Here is a 13,969-nt window from a genome sequence, read left to right as displayed (position 1 = left end):
AGAGCTTTCAAAAATAAAAATACAAAAACACAACATATATGCTTTTTTACGTCCAAATGTCAACCGCAGCCTGCCTTGCAGAACATTGAGGCTGCGTTAGAGCTTATACTCCACCATCATCGGGCTCCTGAACTTCTGTAAAACCCACAGGTTGGAACGTTAGCTAGTCATCTATCAATGTCTCTTTAAGATTTTCTATTTCTTTTTACCTCGCACAAATGATTGATTATTTGTGAGATTGCACAAAATCTCTTGCACAGTTATGAATATTGCATTTAGACGGTAAGGAATACGCTGGGTTTTGCCAAAATTAAAAAACTTGTGTTGTTTTCTAGGACATAGTTTCTGCAGATCGGCTGGAGTTAATCAGACATTTACCTCTGAAATGTGGCGTGGGATTGTTAGTGCAGAGGAAGCCCATCCCTACTTCCAGTCATACTTTTTTTAACTCTCTCTCCTGCTAGCTTTCAGGCTCTCACTACCCCATCCTAATTTTACCAGTGCAACAAAAATGGCTAGGTATATTGGCGCTTTCCAGCCGTACAGTTTGGAGTCAGATGCCAGCTCAGACAAGGAAGTTGAAGAAGAACATTGATCTATTTGTAAGTGGATGGATCGAAATGGAGCAGAGCAGGAAGCTTATCACCTGCCGGTTCCTGATTCACTACCATATGAATAATGAAAAACCCACATGACACAAAACATGGCACAATGCCATTTTAAGCTTAATTTTCATTATTTATGTCCTCCATCATTACAAAATGCTATAAGAACATGCTAAAAACACCAAAAACTAGATTTTCATAAGAGTGGATCTTTAAGGGCAGGCCTTTTGCAAACCTGACAGATCAACCTGAATCAGTCCAAGGGGCAAATACAGACATCAAATGCACCTTTTGTTCTATAAAAGGGGCTTCAGCCTGCTATTAGGCCATAGTTTCTAGTTTGGTTTTAGTTCATATAGTCTAAGCTTAATGCATAGCTCATAATTAAAAAACTAAACGTACTGTGTTCTGATACTTCAAAAGTGCTGGTAACAGAATTTCTACTCTGTAAATTCTATGGTGGTCTAAGATAGAAATTTACAATTGCTTCACAGGCACATTCTGAGATCATTCATCCTGGACTGCAATGGTAATAATCTGGTAACATATAGTGTGTGTGAATACTGCCAGAGGAGCTGCATGCAGTGACAGTTTGCAGCATCATGTATAAAGAGCCCAAATGTATTTCTAAACATTTTTTAGAGGTTTAACACGTCACCAGATGGCATTATTCATATCCCATTCCAACTGTGTATTTCTGCAGCAAAGTTCACAGATGAAGACGAGATTTTGGAAAAGCAGATCTGCATGGCAAATAACGTTCACAAACAGTGACAGTTGTTTGCGCCAGCTTATAAACACAAATCGAGGATGTTAAGACATCACCTTGCTGGAGAATAGCAAGACAAATGTTGTGATGTTCTGTGCAGAAATTCTTTAGCTTTGAGCACATGATTAAATATTTTTTACCAAAATAAAAGATGTTTTAATTTCAGCTGTCATGCCAGCATTAACACAAAGTTATCATGTGTTAAACGTGACCAGATGATTCCCATTTTCTTATGTACTTAACTGCACAAAAGGATGATACAAATCTGTGTTAGAAACAAATCTCACATTTGATCTGTTTAAGGTTTTAAAGCCAGAGCACATGTTTCTTTTAGTTTGAATATGTGGATTTTACCCCAGAAACACATTTAAATATGAATAGTTTAGCAGAATTCCCAATCTAAACATTGTAAGTGGATACAAAACTTTACCTTTAACCACAAAGCAATATCTGCCGCTGAAGGCACCAAAAAAGATTGGTGCATTTTGCATAGCTTATTTTAGTTTATTGCAATGTCATAACTCTTGCTGTAACATCAGGAAACAATTTCCAAATTGACTAAATAAATCATGTCGCTGCAACACTTCAATCAATTTAATTTCACACTTATCAGCATTTTCTCTTTCTACAGAAAAAGAAAGATAACCCAAATAAAAAATTTCCTGAAAAATGAAAGCTTTTTGGCAGGGCCACCTCAACTTGCCAAATCCTTAATCGTTGTTTTGGTACAGAAGCTGCCTGTGGTGTTGTGCTAAGCTCTGAAAAGCTCTGTATCTAATGGCTGCTCTGCCGCTCAGTACACTGTGTACCTCCACTTCAAGTGAAGCCCACAGCCATGCAGGCTGGTGTGAAGAAAAGGTTCTGACACAAAAAAGGAATAAAGGAGTTTCATTTTTAATTTTAAATACTCAATAGCTTCCTTAATAGAAGTATAAGCAAAAATGTATCACATCCTCTGGAATAATATCAGCCTTTGCAAGCTTAGAATGTCTCTTTTTAACCAGCTTTGCATCAATGTTTTTGCCTTAAAGTTGGTAAAGCGTTACACAACTCTCTTTTGGAGCGTGCGATGGAAGTCAGCGTGAAAGCTTAAAGTTGATGTTGACAGAAAACGGCAACATTTTTTTCTTGTCAGAGCACCCCTGCTGTCCTCATCACGCCTTGGAAGGTGTCCTGTCTGGTGACCTCATCTCTGGCCTCCGACCTTTAACCTCTCACACCTTGACAACTCCTTTGCTTAGCCTCTCTGATCCCCGACCCCGGATTGTTGATCATCCGAGGGTCACCTGTTAAAAGCATTTTCCAAACAAAATCTGTCACGGGTATGTGGTGGTGAAAGTCCCAGGTCATAAATCAGCGAAGCACCCTCAAAAAGCACCTTTTTTTTCTTCTTCTTTTAAAAAAAGGAAAAGGGATAAGTCAAAACACAGGGGTAGTGTGTTGTTCTATGCTTCTGTGAGGATTTTCAATTCTTTTTTGGGGGTCTTCATTTCTTTCCTGCGTGTGAGTTTGCCATCACATGCTTCATTTTTCCTTACACTCATCCATCTTTACAACAAGATGCAAAACATCTTTTTTTTCTTTTCCTTTTGTGTTTTTTTTCTCCTCGAGCAACGTTTATCCCAAATTTGGTACAAAGTGTTCATCTGAGCTCCTACATCAAGTTCTTGTTCTGGAATGTATTTAGTTACCTTTGCTTGACATTTCCATTTATTTCCCTTTTGTAAGCTCTTCATAGTAGGTCTAAACTCTGGCTGCTTCTTCTTGTCTTTCTGTCAAGCAGGTGTGTATAAAACAAATGATTCACAAGCACAAAACATGAAGACAGCAGTCAGTTTTATCAAGATTATATTCCCAGGTTTTGAGTCTTTCTTTGAGAAGATTTTTTTTAACTGCAAAAGTTTAAATCTACGACAAAAAGATCTCAATCATCGTAATAAATATTAAGGTTTAGGAGAGAAAACAAAAACAGTTTTTGAAGGGATGCAAAAAATCATTTTCTAGTCATAATCCACAAATCTTATTAACTAAGAAACAAAATAACTGTAAAACTGGCACAAAAAATCTTGAATTTTAAATATGATGATGGAAATGCAATGATTCAACTTTTTTTTTCTTTAATGGAGAAGAAACACAAAGCACAACTCTTCCACTTTGTGGTGTCATTACAAAATACCACTACTTGTATAAACATGTACAAAAGTACAACTGACAGTAAATATGTAGGTTCTGTGTAAATAGACTCTAGCCCAGCAGTAAAACCTCCAATTCTTGACAGAGTTGAATCTTTTCAGACATCTAGATTGTGTTTTTAGGTTGTTCTTTTTTGTTTGATTTTTGAATAAGTAAAAGAGACTTCAGTTGATAACTGATCCTTTTGTGAGACATCCCTTTTCAAGTTGAGGAATCAAAGACCTCCACTGGGGTACTTGTCTCATGCACTTGTAAATGGTACAAGGAATTGAACTGGGGAGGGGGGAGGTCTCTCTGCTCTTAATCCTAAAGGCATCCACACAGACCCTGAACCAGTGCTAACAGATGAAAGACAGAGCTAAATTCTCAGATGACATTTGCACTTGTCCCATCCTGAACTTGCATCATCGCTGGGATTTGACCCTTTTTTGACAGGCAGGTCCTGATACAATTGTGGTGTTTGACTTGGTGAGGTTTAAAATTAAATCAAAGAACATTTGTTCAAGTTATGTTTTTTTTAAATGACTTGTTGGTGTGTTCAATTGAACTAGTGCTTATAAGTGAAGTTGATGTTTTGTTAAGGTAAGGTGAAGTTAGGACTCAAAGAAAGGAATCACAGTCAAGTTAATATATAAAATATTGTAAGGCAGTTACTTCAACATAGGATAACCCCCTGTCAGCCAATTCTTACTGGTTAAAGAAGTAACGCGATACTTGGAGTTCAGATTAAGTTGTGGGTAACATGAAGAGATTTCAGTAAGTGCTCACGCTCATCGCATGGACAGGTCTCTCTGCTGTTCTGTGCCCGATCAAGAGCCTGAGCAAATATTGCAAGCCTGTTGCTGTTAAAATGCGTTACCTGTACTTACCTGCTCAAGATGAGTAAAAGTTTCCCAGCAAAGAGTGCTTGTCGTGTGCAGTGATTTCCCTCCCCATGCACGTCCTGAAGAGTTGCGCAATCGCCATCACCGGGAAACCACAGTACGACAATATCTATACATATGTATACATCTAAATAGCAAACTGTGATGCCCCCATTTTGTGTCAGTAGGCATTAACAGAGACATACTGTACCAGTGCACTGTGCAGATCCAAGTTGAAATGAGGGCAGCCGTCAATCAGCTGACTCTGCACTTCCAGCATCCACGGCTTAAGTCAGAGACGTCCAACCTTTTTGCAAAAAACAGATTTGGCTAGGTGAAAATGTGAGGGGGTCGACTATGGGGGGGGGACCAGAATAAAATTAGAGTATCTAAAAGTTCAGGACAAGAGCAATTAGATTATCCTCCATGTTGGTTTTTGACTCCACCCACTGATCCCATCATTAAACATGTCACATGCCCAAAGCTTAGTCTCTGATTGGTTGCCACTGACGGTCTGACGGCCACACCCAACGCTCAAATTGTGCTGCAGGACTTCTTTTTTTTTTTTTCATTTTTAAAATACAACCGTTTTAAACATGCAGCCACATTTGTCTAGCTAAAATGAAAAAACTTTTAGATTAGACGTTATCAGTGTCTCGTTCACTGAACAATAAATCTCATCAGCGAGCAGCTTTTGTTCCCGTTATAAGACATCTCAAAGGACAACTTTTTTTACTCCCAACCTAAAAGTTGCACTTCAACTGACCTCACCATGTCAGAGACATTTATGAAAAAGAGCTTTGGTGATAACCCTAACATTTTTTTGTGCGTTCCTCTGTATTTTACTCTTCTCTCACAGGTAACACACCTCTTACTGTCAGCACCATACAATTACACCATGTGACCCCCACTTCACCGTTCAGACAAACACAAACTGCAGTTTGTAGAAGACGCTCTTCAGAGAACAGCGACCTGGTTTGACAGGATAAAGATTTCAGAAAGATCTAACATGTAGTTTTAGGCTGAAAGAAAGAAATTCTGATGGATAAAATGACTGATCTCATGTTACAGTTTTTGGGGGTGATTGGACATTTGATTCTATTCTCAGTGGCCCATCATCAGGAAAGGTGAGAGGGTTTTTTATGTCGTCTGGTTTTACCTTGGAAAAAAACATTTGAAATTGTCTAAAAATTAGGTTGTTGTTTCTAAGTGAGTAACATGGCAATCAAGCCCAGAATGTGCAGGTAATTAACTTCTTCACTGCAATTAGTGTGAGTTAGTTATGCGATCAATTCTTTTTTTAAACCCTTTTTTGTTATTAGAAAGTGAGAAAACTGGATGACATAAACACCAACCTTAGGAGATGATGGAAAATTAAAGCATTTTCGTAATTAGTTGTCATCCAGTGGTCTTCAATACACCAATTCAAATTAATATGCTAACTTCAGTAGAATAATATGGAATTTAAATAAGATTCATCAACTTGTATTAAAAATCTGCAAGAAAGAATTAGAACTACTACCAAAAACAACTCTTTTATAGGCACTTACTAATAGCAGTTGAGTTCTGATTGCAGCTCCTTCATGGCAATTTTGTTCTGTAGCTTATTCAAGCTCCTCAAAACTTTATTTTGTATTCTTTACTTATGCTTAACTTTAAAAACTGCATAGGCTACAGTTTACATTGTTAGGTTGGTTCTTAAAACAATTCATTTTTACATCAGTTGCTAAAAGTAAAGTTTCTTTTGTATATATAGGAAATGTGTTAAAATTCATTGTAGACAAACAGCAAGAGGATTATGTTTGGCTATATGTAAACATGTGTCCCTAGCCATCAGTAAGCCTGTAAATAACTACAATAAACTGGTTTTTATTTTATACCACTGAAATAAATAAAAAAATGTTAATTAAGTATTTTAAAAAATTACAATACCATTTTACATTAGCTCTATCTGACATTGTTTACCCTCTTAGATAACGCGTTCCTTAAAGTTTAGGAAAGGCACTTTGTCACATGATTTGTCACAATATCCTGACACTCTTACCTCAGTTTCCACAGGTTATTGAAAGATACTTTGGATCCCATTCAGGGTCATGGACAGCCTGGACTCTGTAACTACGGCTGGGACATTTCCTGTTGTTTTGGATGGAGGAATGTTAATGGCCTTTGTCAGCGTAAGCCATTTTCAGTGACTATTTGTCTACAATGATTTTTTAGCCAGAAGCCTTTAGTCATACAACAAAAAGACACAAAGGCAAGCAGTAATAATACATTTTTTGGAACTGCAACTTTTATGTCTGTTATTTCTCTTTAGAATTTAACCTTTTCCCCCTAAATACTTCAGTATAATTTAACTGATTTTGCCATTCCAATCTTTGTGCTGAAGTGAAAGAGTATTGTAAAGAATTTTTACTCAAAACTTCAGGCTGAAATATTTGGATCTTTGACTCCAATTTCCACTTCCAATTTACACTTTGAGCACAGAGTCTAGACGTCTATCCCACTGAGGATCTTTGAGGATGTGCTGGTAAAGGCTTTATGCTATAGTCCATCTCCTTTCCACATTTATGCAAGGCAGAACGTGACATCTTTTAGTAGACTAGTGGGACGAGCTCAGGCATGATCCTGGGCTGAGCCCCGCTGTTACTGTTTTGAGATGAACAGCCTGTTGTTGTCATTAAGAAACCCGGTCTACACAGCCTGCCCAGCAAATGGCAGATAAGTTAAAACATACTTGGTAAAAACATTTGAGCATTTTGCTTCCTAAGGGCCATCGGGAGACAGGACACACGGCCCCAAACGAATGATAAAGTTGCATGCTGTGATTGGCAGCTGTTAAACTGCTGAAATAAATGACCTCTCAAAATTACCTTGTGCAGAAGATTTATTAACAGTACTTTTGTTTTCATAAATCAGAAAAAGCAAGTAGTTATTCTTTGCAGATTTAGATGTGTCTTTTGTTTGCCGTCTTCCACAGCTGTTTGTAGAAAGCCCTGCGTTAACGGGAAATGTGTGGGCCCCGACAAGTGTTCTTGCTTCACGGGGTACCGAGGACCACATTGTGATGAAGGTGGGGTGCGATTTAGCCTTATGTTTTTCATTTCTTACCATTACTTGTTTCCCTCTGCATCATTTACCGCAAGGATTTTTACCAACTGCTTAAATGATGTTCCATATTAACTGCAGATGTGAATGAGTGCGGTTTGCTGGAGAGGCCATGTTCCCAGCGCTGCATGAACACACCCGGTAGCTATCGTTGTTACTGCGAGTCTGGATACTCGCTCAATGCAGATGGATACACCTGTACCAGTGAGTGACAAGGTTTTAACCAAGGAAAGAAATCAAATAATATCAACAGTGAATATTTCTTAATTCAGTAATGAGTCGACAGTTTAATGGAGCTGGCAAAGGTTTTTTTTGTGTTTGAAGCAACTTCTACACTCTTGTTAATGTTGCTTATTCCTACGTCGGTGTTTACGTTTTTGTGTTCCAGAGGAGAGAGATTGTTTCTCAATGCGCTGCCAGTTTGGATGTCAGTTCGACAGAGCTGGAGCAGCTCGCTGTCTTTGTCCTCCTGGTCTCCGTCTGGCTGCTGACAGTAGAACCTGTGAAGGTAGAGTTTCAGCAGCGACACATTTCATGACATCACAAAAGTAGTAGATGATTTACATTTCTGCACTGACCGCATTTAATCTGGTTATCTCTCTGGAGTTCTATTCAAATTTAGTCACTTTTCGGTGCGACTCTGTCCGTATTCGGGAGAGGTTGCTGTTTTGCCAAATGATATATAAAGTGTTGATATATTCATTTTCGATCAAAACATAAGCTGCAATATGTGTTCAAAGACAATGTATGGTATTTAAGTGACTGTGCAAGCAAGAACAGTTTCCTTTGAAGCTGTTGTGGGGACTGTAGAGTAGGTTGAGTTTCATGTGTGTTATTGGCCTACTTCCATATTCTTCACCCGCTGTCTCCTGTTCAGGGTCACTGAAGTCTGCTGGAGCCAATCACAGAACCCACTCTAAGCAGGAAACGGGGTACACCCTAAACATGCTACCATCCTGTCACAGGGCCACACAGAAGCAAACAACTATAGACAATTATTTGTGTGACCACTTTTCAGAATCCCTATTTAATTAACTGACATGAATCTTTTAGGACTGTGGGAGGGAAGCCAAAGTCGCCACAGAAAACCTACATGTTGTACCCACAAGCTCCACACCCAGGATATGAACCAAACTGTGAGGTGTCCATCCATCCAGAGAGTCCTTCAGAGTTTTGTCAGTTTGGAGTTATGAAACAAAACCCGCTTGTATTGAGCATGTAATCTCAAGAAAAGCAGAACTTGATAAGCAAATGCTTCATGACCTTCAGTCCCCTTAACAATCAGAAAGTTGGGTTTAGATGGAAAGAAAAACAGTTTCAAACTGCAGGAACTGTTTCAGGAATTATTCAATATCCAAGGCAGAAATAAATGAAAACCATTTTCTCAGCTCTTCAAGACTTTACTTCAGCTGACCACAAAGGCAACAAACAGAAAAAAGGCTCCTTCAGGAGTACAGTGTTCACATTATCGGTCAAACATCAGAAAAAGCAACATGTCAGGCTTTTTATGGCAGTTTGCAACAAACAAACAAAAAAATCCTCTAACACAATTTATGTAAGCGTTTAGAGACAAATGAGTTATACTACAAAGGATGCAATGGTAACTAGAACTTAACAAATGATTTAGATTCAGGCAATTATCAGAAACATATCCTAGTCAGCTGTGATACTGTAAGTAAAGCTGTTTGGAAAATCCCCTAAACAACGTAAGGGAAGCATGTGAGTGTTTGTGTCCATTCTTGTCTTTGAACAGCAGCACACCTTTCAGAACAAAGACAAAGCTGCAGGACCTAGGTACTAATTTGTGTCCTTTGGAAACAAATTGCTGTTTTGAGCAAAAATCACTGGCCGTGTGTCCTTAAAAGGTTAGGCATGTGTGTGCATGTTTGTGGATTTGGAAAAAAAAAAAAAAAGGTAAAGGGCAGACTAAGATGTGTTAACAAGCAGAGAGAGATTTTGACTGCCATTGTTTTGTTTTGCTTTTTTAATCACGTTTTTTTTTTCTGCAGATGTCGATGAGTGTAAGGAAGGTGATGTGTGTCCATCACGTCAGACCTGCAAGAACACTTTTGGCAGCTTTGTTTGTGTTTGTGCGAAAGGTTTTGTGATGGCGACTGTGAAGAACTCTGTGGAGTGTCGAGGTAAAAAGTTGCTTGAATGAAATGTTGCTTTGTGTGGGAAAAATGCAGTTGTTTCATGTTTTTGTTGAGGTGGATGGGTTATGATTTGGGCAGCCTGTGCAATATGCGCAGAAAAAAGGATAGTCAAACATGAGGGAATCCTTCCATTAACATTAAAATCATGTTTTTGGTGTTTTTAACATGTTTTTGTAGCATTTTTCTCATAATGGAGGACATGTATTAAGAAAATTAAGCTTAAAATTGTGTTTCTGATTATTTCCTTATTCAAATTATTGTGAATTTAAAAAAGCCATTTGAAAAACCTGTAGCAGTGACGTTAAGTCCTACAGTCAGCGAGCCACAAGCTCCCCTGCTCAGCTCCATTCTGATTCATCACCTGCAGACAGATAGATCCCCGTATGTCTTCATTTTTCTTGTCTGAGCTGACATCTGGCTGAAAACTGTACGATTGGATAGCTCTAAAATTCCTCGCCATTTTTGTTGCACTGGTAATGTTAGGTTGGGGGGTGTGAGGGGCTGGGAGCTACCAGAAGAGAGTGTAAACAAAGAGATGATGGGAAATGAGAGCAGGCTTTGTCCGAGCCACCAGTCCCGCCCACAGCTCAGTGGCAAATTTCTAATGAAGTACTGCAGCTCTGCAGAAACTATGTCCTTAAAAACAAAACAGTTTTTATTTTATTTTAGCACAGTCATGAATAAAAGACCACTGGTAACACTTGCATAATACATCAAAAGATGAATGGAGTGAAACTTTAAGGGTACATTCAAACTGAACACATTTGGTTTATTCAAAGTGAACCAGAGTTCGTTTCCCCTGATCTGGGACAAATGTTCCGTCTGAATACACCCAAGCAGACCCTGGTCTGAGACCTGGAACCGCTCTCTGGCCCTTCTTTTGAGGTGGTCTCCATAGGTTTCCAATTGGACTGAGCTCCACTTCGCTCTGAGTATTCTCAGTCTGTGCTCAGAGTGGAACAACTGAACCAAAATGCCCACCATAGCCTGTCGTTACAGGATGTTAACACAGTAGCGGAGCAACAATGAGACACAGCATCTCATTGAAATGCAGTCGACTCATTAACACAACTCTAACGTGATGCACAAGGCTTCTCACACTGTTTTCCACATAATCTATGTGTCATTAACACTTATCAGCGTACCTTCTTGGCCGATGCCTCCTCAGTAACCACCTTACAGCATGCCTCCACTGGACCAAAACAGCAAGTAAAAAGTGCAATAAAAAGAGACAGACGTTCAAAATTGGTCAATAAGTGAGACATCCTGACAAGGATTGCAAAGCGCAGGACTTCCATTATTTTTTCCTTTATTGGCCTAAAGAGAGATCTTTAGTCATATGGTTTTGTTTACAAGCTTTGGTTTAGAGCTGAAAGGTCCGGTTGACGGCAGTCTGAACCTGGACCAAACGCAAGGTGAAGGATCTGGACCAAATTAAACGGACTCGCTCTACACCAATTGACTTTTTCAGTCTGAATACACCCCAAAAATTTGTTCACAGCTAAAAGTGTAGAATGTTTTTGTTGAAGAATGCTGGGTAAAAATGTGGTGATAAAAAATACTATTTTGCACTAATTTAAGATTAGTTCAAACAGACCAGTTAATTTAAGTAAGTGCCAGGAGATGAACATGACCAGAGGGTTGAAAGTGAAGGAAAATCTTATCAGCTTGGTCCTAATTCTGATAGAGTTCCTAACAAAGAAATGTCAGTGTACTATTAGAAAAACAGGGAATATGATATAGAGGAATGGCTAAAAACATGTTTCTTCAATGACTTCCCAGAGAAAACAATGACCACAAATTCATTTTCAAGGCGGCTAAAAAGCTTCCAAAACATTTTGCCCTTTTGCAAAAATGTTTTGAAAAATCTTGGATCTTGATGATTACAATACTTTAAAATAATGTCAAATGTGACCATTTTGATTAGTTTAATTTAAGTGAACAGCAGCAAATAATGAAGTTTCTCTCAATTGAGCCCAGTAAGATTTTAAATAACCTAACATGTCAATTCAGACGGAGAAATGTTTTCCAAATTGCCAAATTTTACATTCTTTTTAGGCTTATAAACTTTATTATTTTTGTGGGTTTGAGAAACTTTGACTTGACTGTGGTGAGTTTACGAGTTCACAAAATGCCCAGGTACAATCAAACATTTTTAGAAAAATATTCTGCTGGTAATATTGAAAGGAAATATGTAAGTGATCGTACAGCACAGGCTGCACACCAGAATCAAACCAGGAATCCATGATGACCACTAAGCCACAGGATTTTTCCCCACACTCTCAGATCTTCACCATGTCAGCACTGTAAATGACTAAATGGATCACAGTCCATCCCCACATGTTCCTCTCATCAGTGTTAATTGGCAGCGAGAGGGATTTTGCAGAACTGCTTGGCACCAGAGAATTCAGAAACCATGTTTATTTGATGAGCACTCATAGCTCACCCACAAGCTGTTTTTATTTTTGTCTGTGTGATGAGGACTGCAAAAATTATCTCTCAAGCAGGCTCGGAGCAGCTGGTCCGGACATAACAATGAAGCAGCTCCAGCTTACTTTCATGCGTTCCCAGTTATTCATTTATCTGCTTCACAACAAAAGAGGCATATTTGACAGATTTTCTAATCCCTTCTCCTCCTTTTTCACCTAAAGACGAGAATGAGTGTTTGACTGGGTCTCACACGTGCAGCCGCCATGCTTGGTGCGTCAACATGGACGGTTCCTACACCTGTCGGTGTTTGGGGGACTTCTTTGGCGACGGATACACCTGCTGGCCCAGAAGAATTCCACAATCCAGGAATATCCGCTACTTCAACTACAAACTTTCCAAAAGGATCAAACCAATACATTCTTCACTTTAACTCTATGAGGCCTTTCAAAGCAAAGCAAGGGGGAAGTGGATATTGCAGACAATTTAGCTGACATAAAGAAAGCAAAGTGAAATTTCTATTAGCTGTTGTTAGCTATTTCATTTCTTTTATGAGGAAAACTTGTTGCCACGCTTTACGTTTTTTCTCTCCATTTCCTGCGCCTGCAATATTTTGCTTAAAGTAAAGTTACTTTATTTCTGTTTCCATTCTCCCCCCAGCTAGTCACAGAAATGAAACCCTTGAATGTACATTTTATATATTTTTTCCTTTATTCAAAATGAATTTTAGTGACTTTAAACTGTGTCAATAAAAGGCTGACCTCTGCTGGATGAATAAGGGTAGACGATGTGTCTTTTCTTTCTTTACATTCAGGAGTGTAAACTCTCTACATTGACATAAATAAAATAAAATTCAGATATTTTGAAATTAAGGCATTTTTTAAAACTCTCTAAAGAAATCTATAATTAAAAAAAAAGTTTTTTAAATGAGTTATAGATTTGATCAAATATGAAACACTGAATGGTTTGGAAAGCTTTAGCTCACAACAAATTTTGTTTAAAATCTTATATTAAAAAAATAACTGAAAATATTGTTCAAAAAGCACACATTTTTAACAAGGTGTAATTGTGTTATAAAGAGTTAATTATCAACAATTTTTTCATTCTTTCAATACAGCAAGTAGTCATTTTAAAACACGAATAACAATAGATTAGTTATTCTCATCATAAAGTTTTAAAAATGATCAAACCTTTTCCCGCCAAAATTTGACGTTTCATGGAAGCAGCCATTTTTAAAAATAAGCAGGAAAAGCCCTTCTACTGCCCCTAGTGGAAGGATAGTGTACTATATGGAAGAAAACATGGATCGTTATTCACAATTTGTTCTTATGAAAGGTTTTATAGGTGTTGATCATGTAAATGAAAAGGGGGTCTCAAAAATGTTTGTAGCAAATATGATACAAATGGTTCTACGATGTAAATTTACAGTTAGGGAGCAGATGGCGTGCAGTTGGTTTAGAGGCATTTGAAAACCAAGGCAAAACAAATCGCAGACTGATGCTTTTCTTGTGTTTATTCTCTGCCCCTCTCCTCCTGCCATGCCATAGGGAATGTTTTCAGACCAACTACGTCACATGCAAGGCAGACTACCACACAGCAAGAGAGCATAGACAGGTCAGACTGAGCAAATACCAAGAATCTTTTCCTGTCAGCAGCTGTCTGGAAGCCTCTTACCACCTGCAGAAGGTGCAGAGAGTGCCAACGGAAGGTTGCTTTTGATCTTTTCCCTTCATGAAATCAAGATTCAATTTTAAGTTTCCTTCCCAGCCTCAAAGATCTTGACCCTGTGAGGGGAAGGGGGGACTGCAATGCTTGAAGGTAATGGCTGTAATGATAGCAGATGAAGGCAAA

At 38.4% G+C, this 13,969-nt stretch overlaps 1 protein-coding gene across 1 annotated transcript; it reads left to right on the top strand.

The window, feature by feature from the left end:
* Positions 1-5,349: 5,349 nt before the first annotated feature.
* On the top strand, positions 5,350-12,896 carry LOC144994318 (nephronectin-like). Its single transcript, XM_078951787.1, has 7 exons — positions 5,350-5,557; positions 6,480-6,604; positions 7,408-7,500; positions 7,617-7,739; positions 7,924-8,043; positions 9,545-9,676; positions 12,343-12,896. The coding sequence occupies exons 1-7, from the start codon at positions 5,472-5,474 to the stop codon at positions 12,549-12,551; spliced, it is 888 nt and encodes a 295-aa protein (XP_078807913.1). The 5' UTR covers positions 5,350-5,471; the 3' UTR covers positions 12,552-12,896.
* Positions 12,897-13,969: the final 1,073 nt, after the last annotated feature.

This window comes from Oryzias latipes, chromosome 1 (assembly GCF_053564925.1).
Source record: "Oryzias latipes strain Hd-rR chromosome 1, Olatipes_Hd-rR_3.1".
Classification (NCBI taxonomy): domain Eukaryota; kingdom Metazoa; phylum Chordata; class Actinopteri; order Beloniformes; family Adrianichthyidae; genus Oryzias; species Oryzias latipes.
Note: the sequence above shows the minus strand (reverse complement) of the source record. Positions and strands in the feature narration are given on the sequence as shown.

Excerpts from the sequence above, each read along its gene's own strand:
- LOC144994318 (XM_078951787.1), top strand. The coding sequence starts at position 5,472 with ATGGATAAAATGACTGATCTCATGTTACAGTTTTTGGGGGTGATTGGA. Across the intron at positions 8,044-9,544 it reads TGACAGTAGAACCTGTGAAG|ATGTCGATGAGTGTAAGGAA; the intron begins GTAGAGTTTCAG and ends TTTTTTCTGCAG. Across the intron at positions 9,677-12,342 it reads GAACTCTGTGGAGTGTCGAG|ACGAGAATGAGTGTTTGACT; the intron begins GTAAAAAGTTGC and ends TTTCACCTAAAG.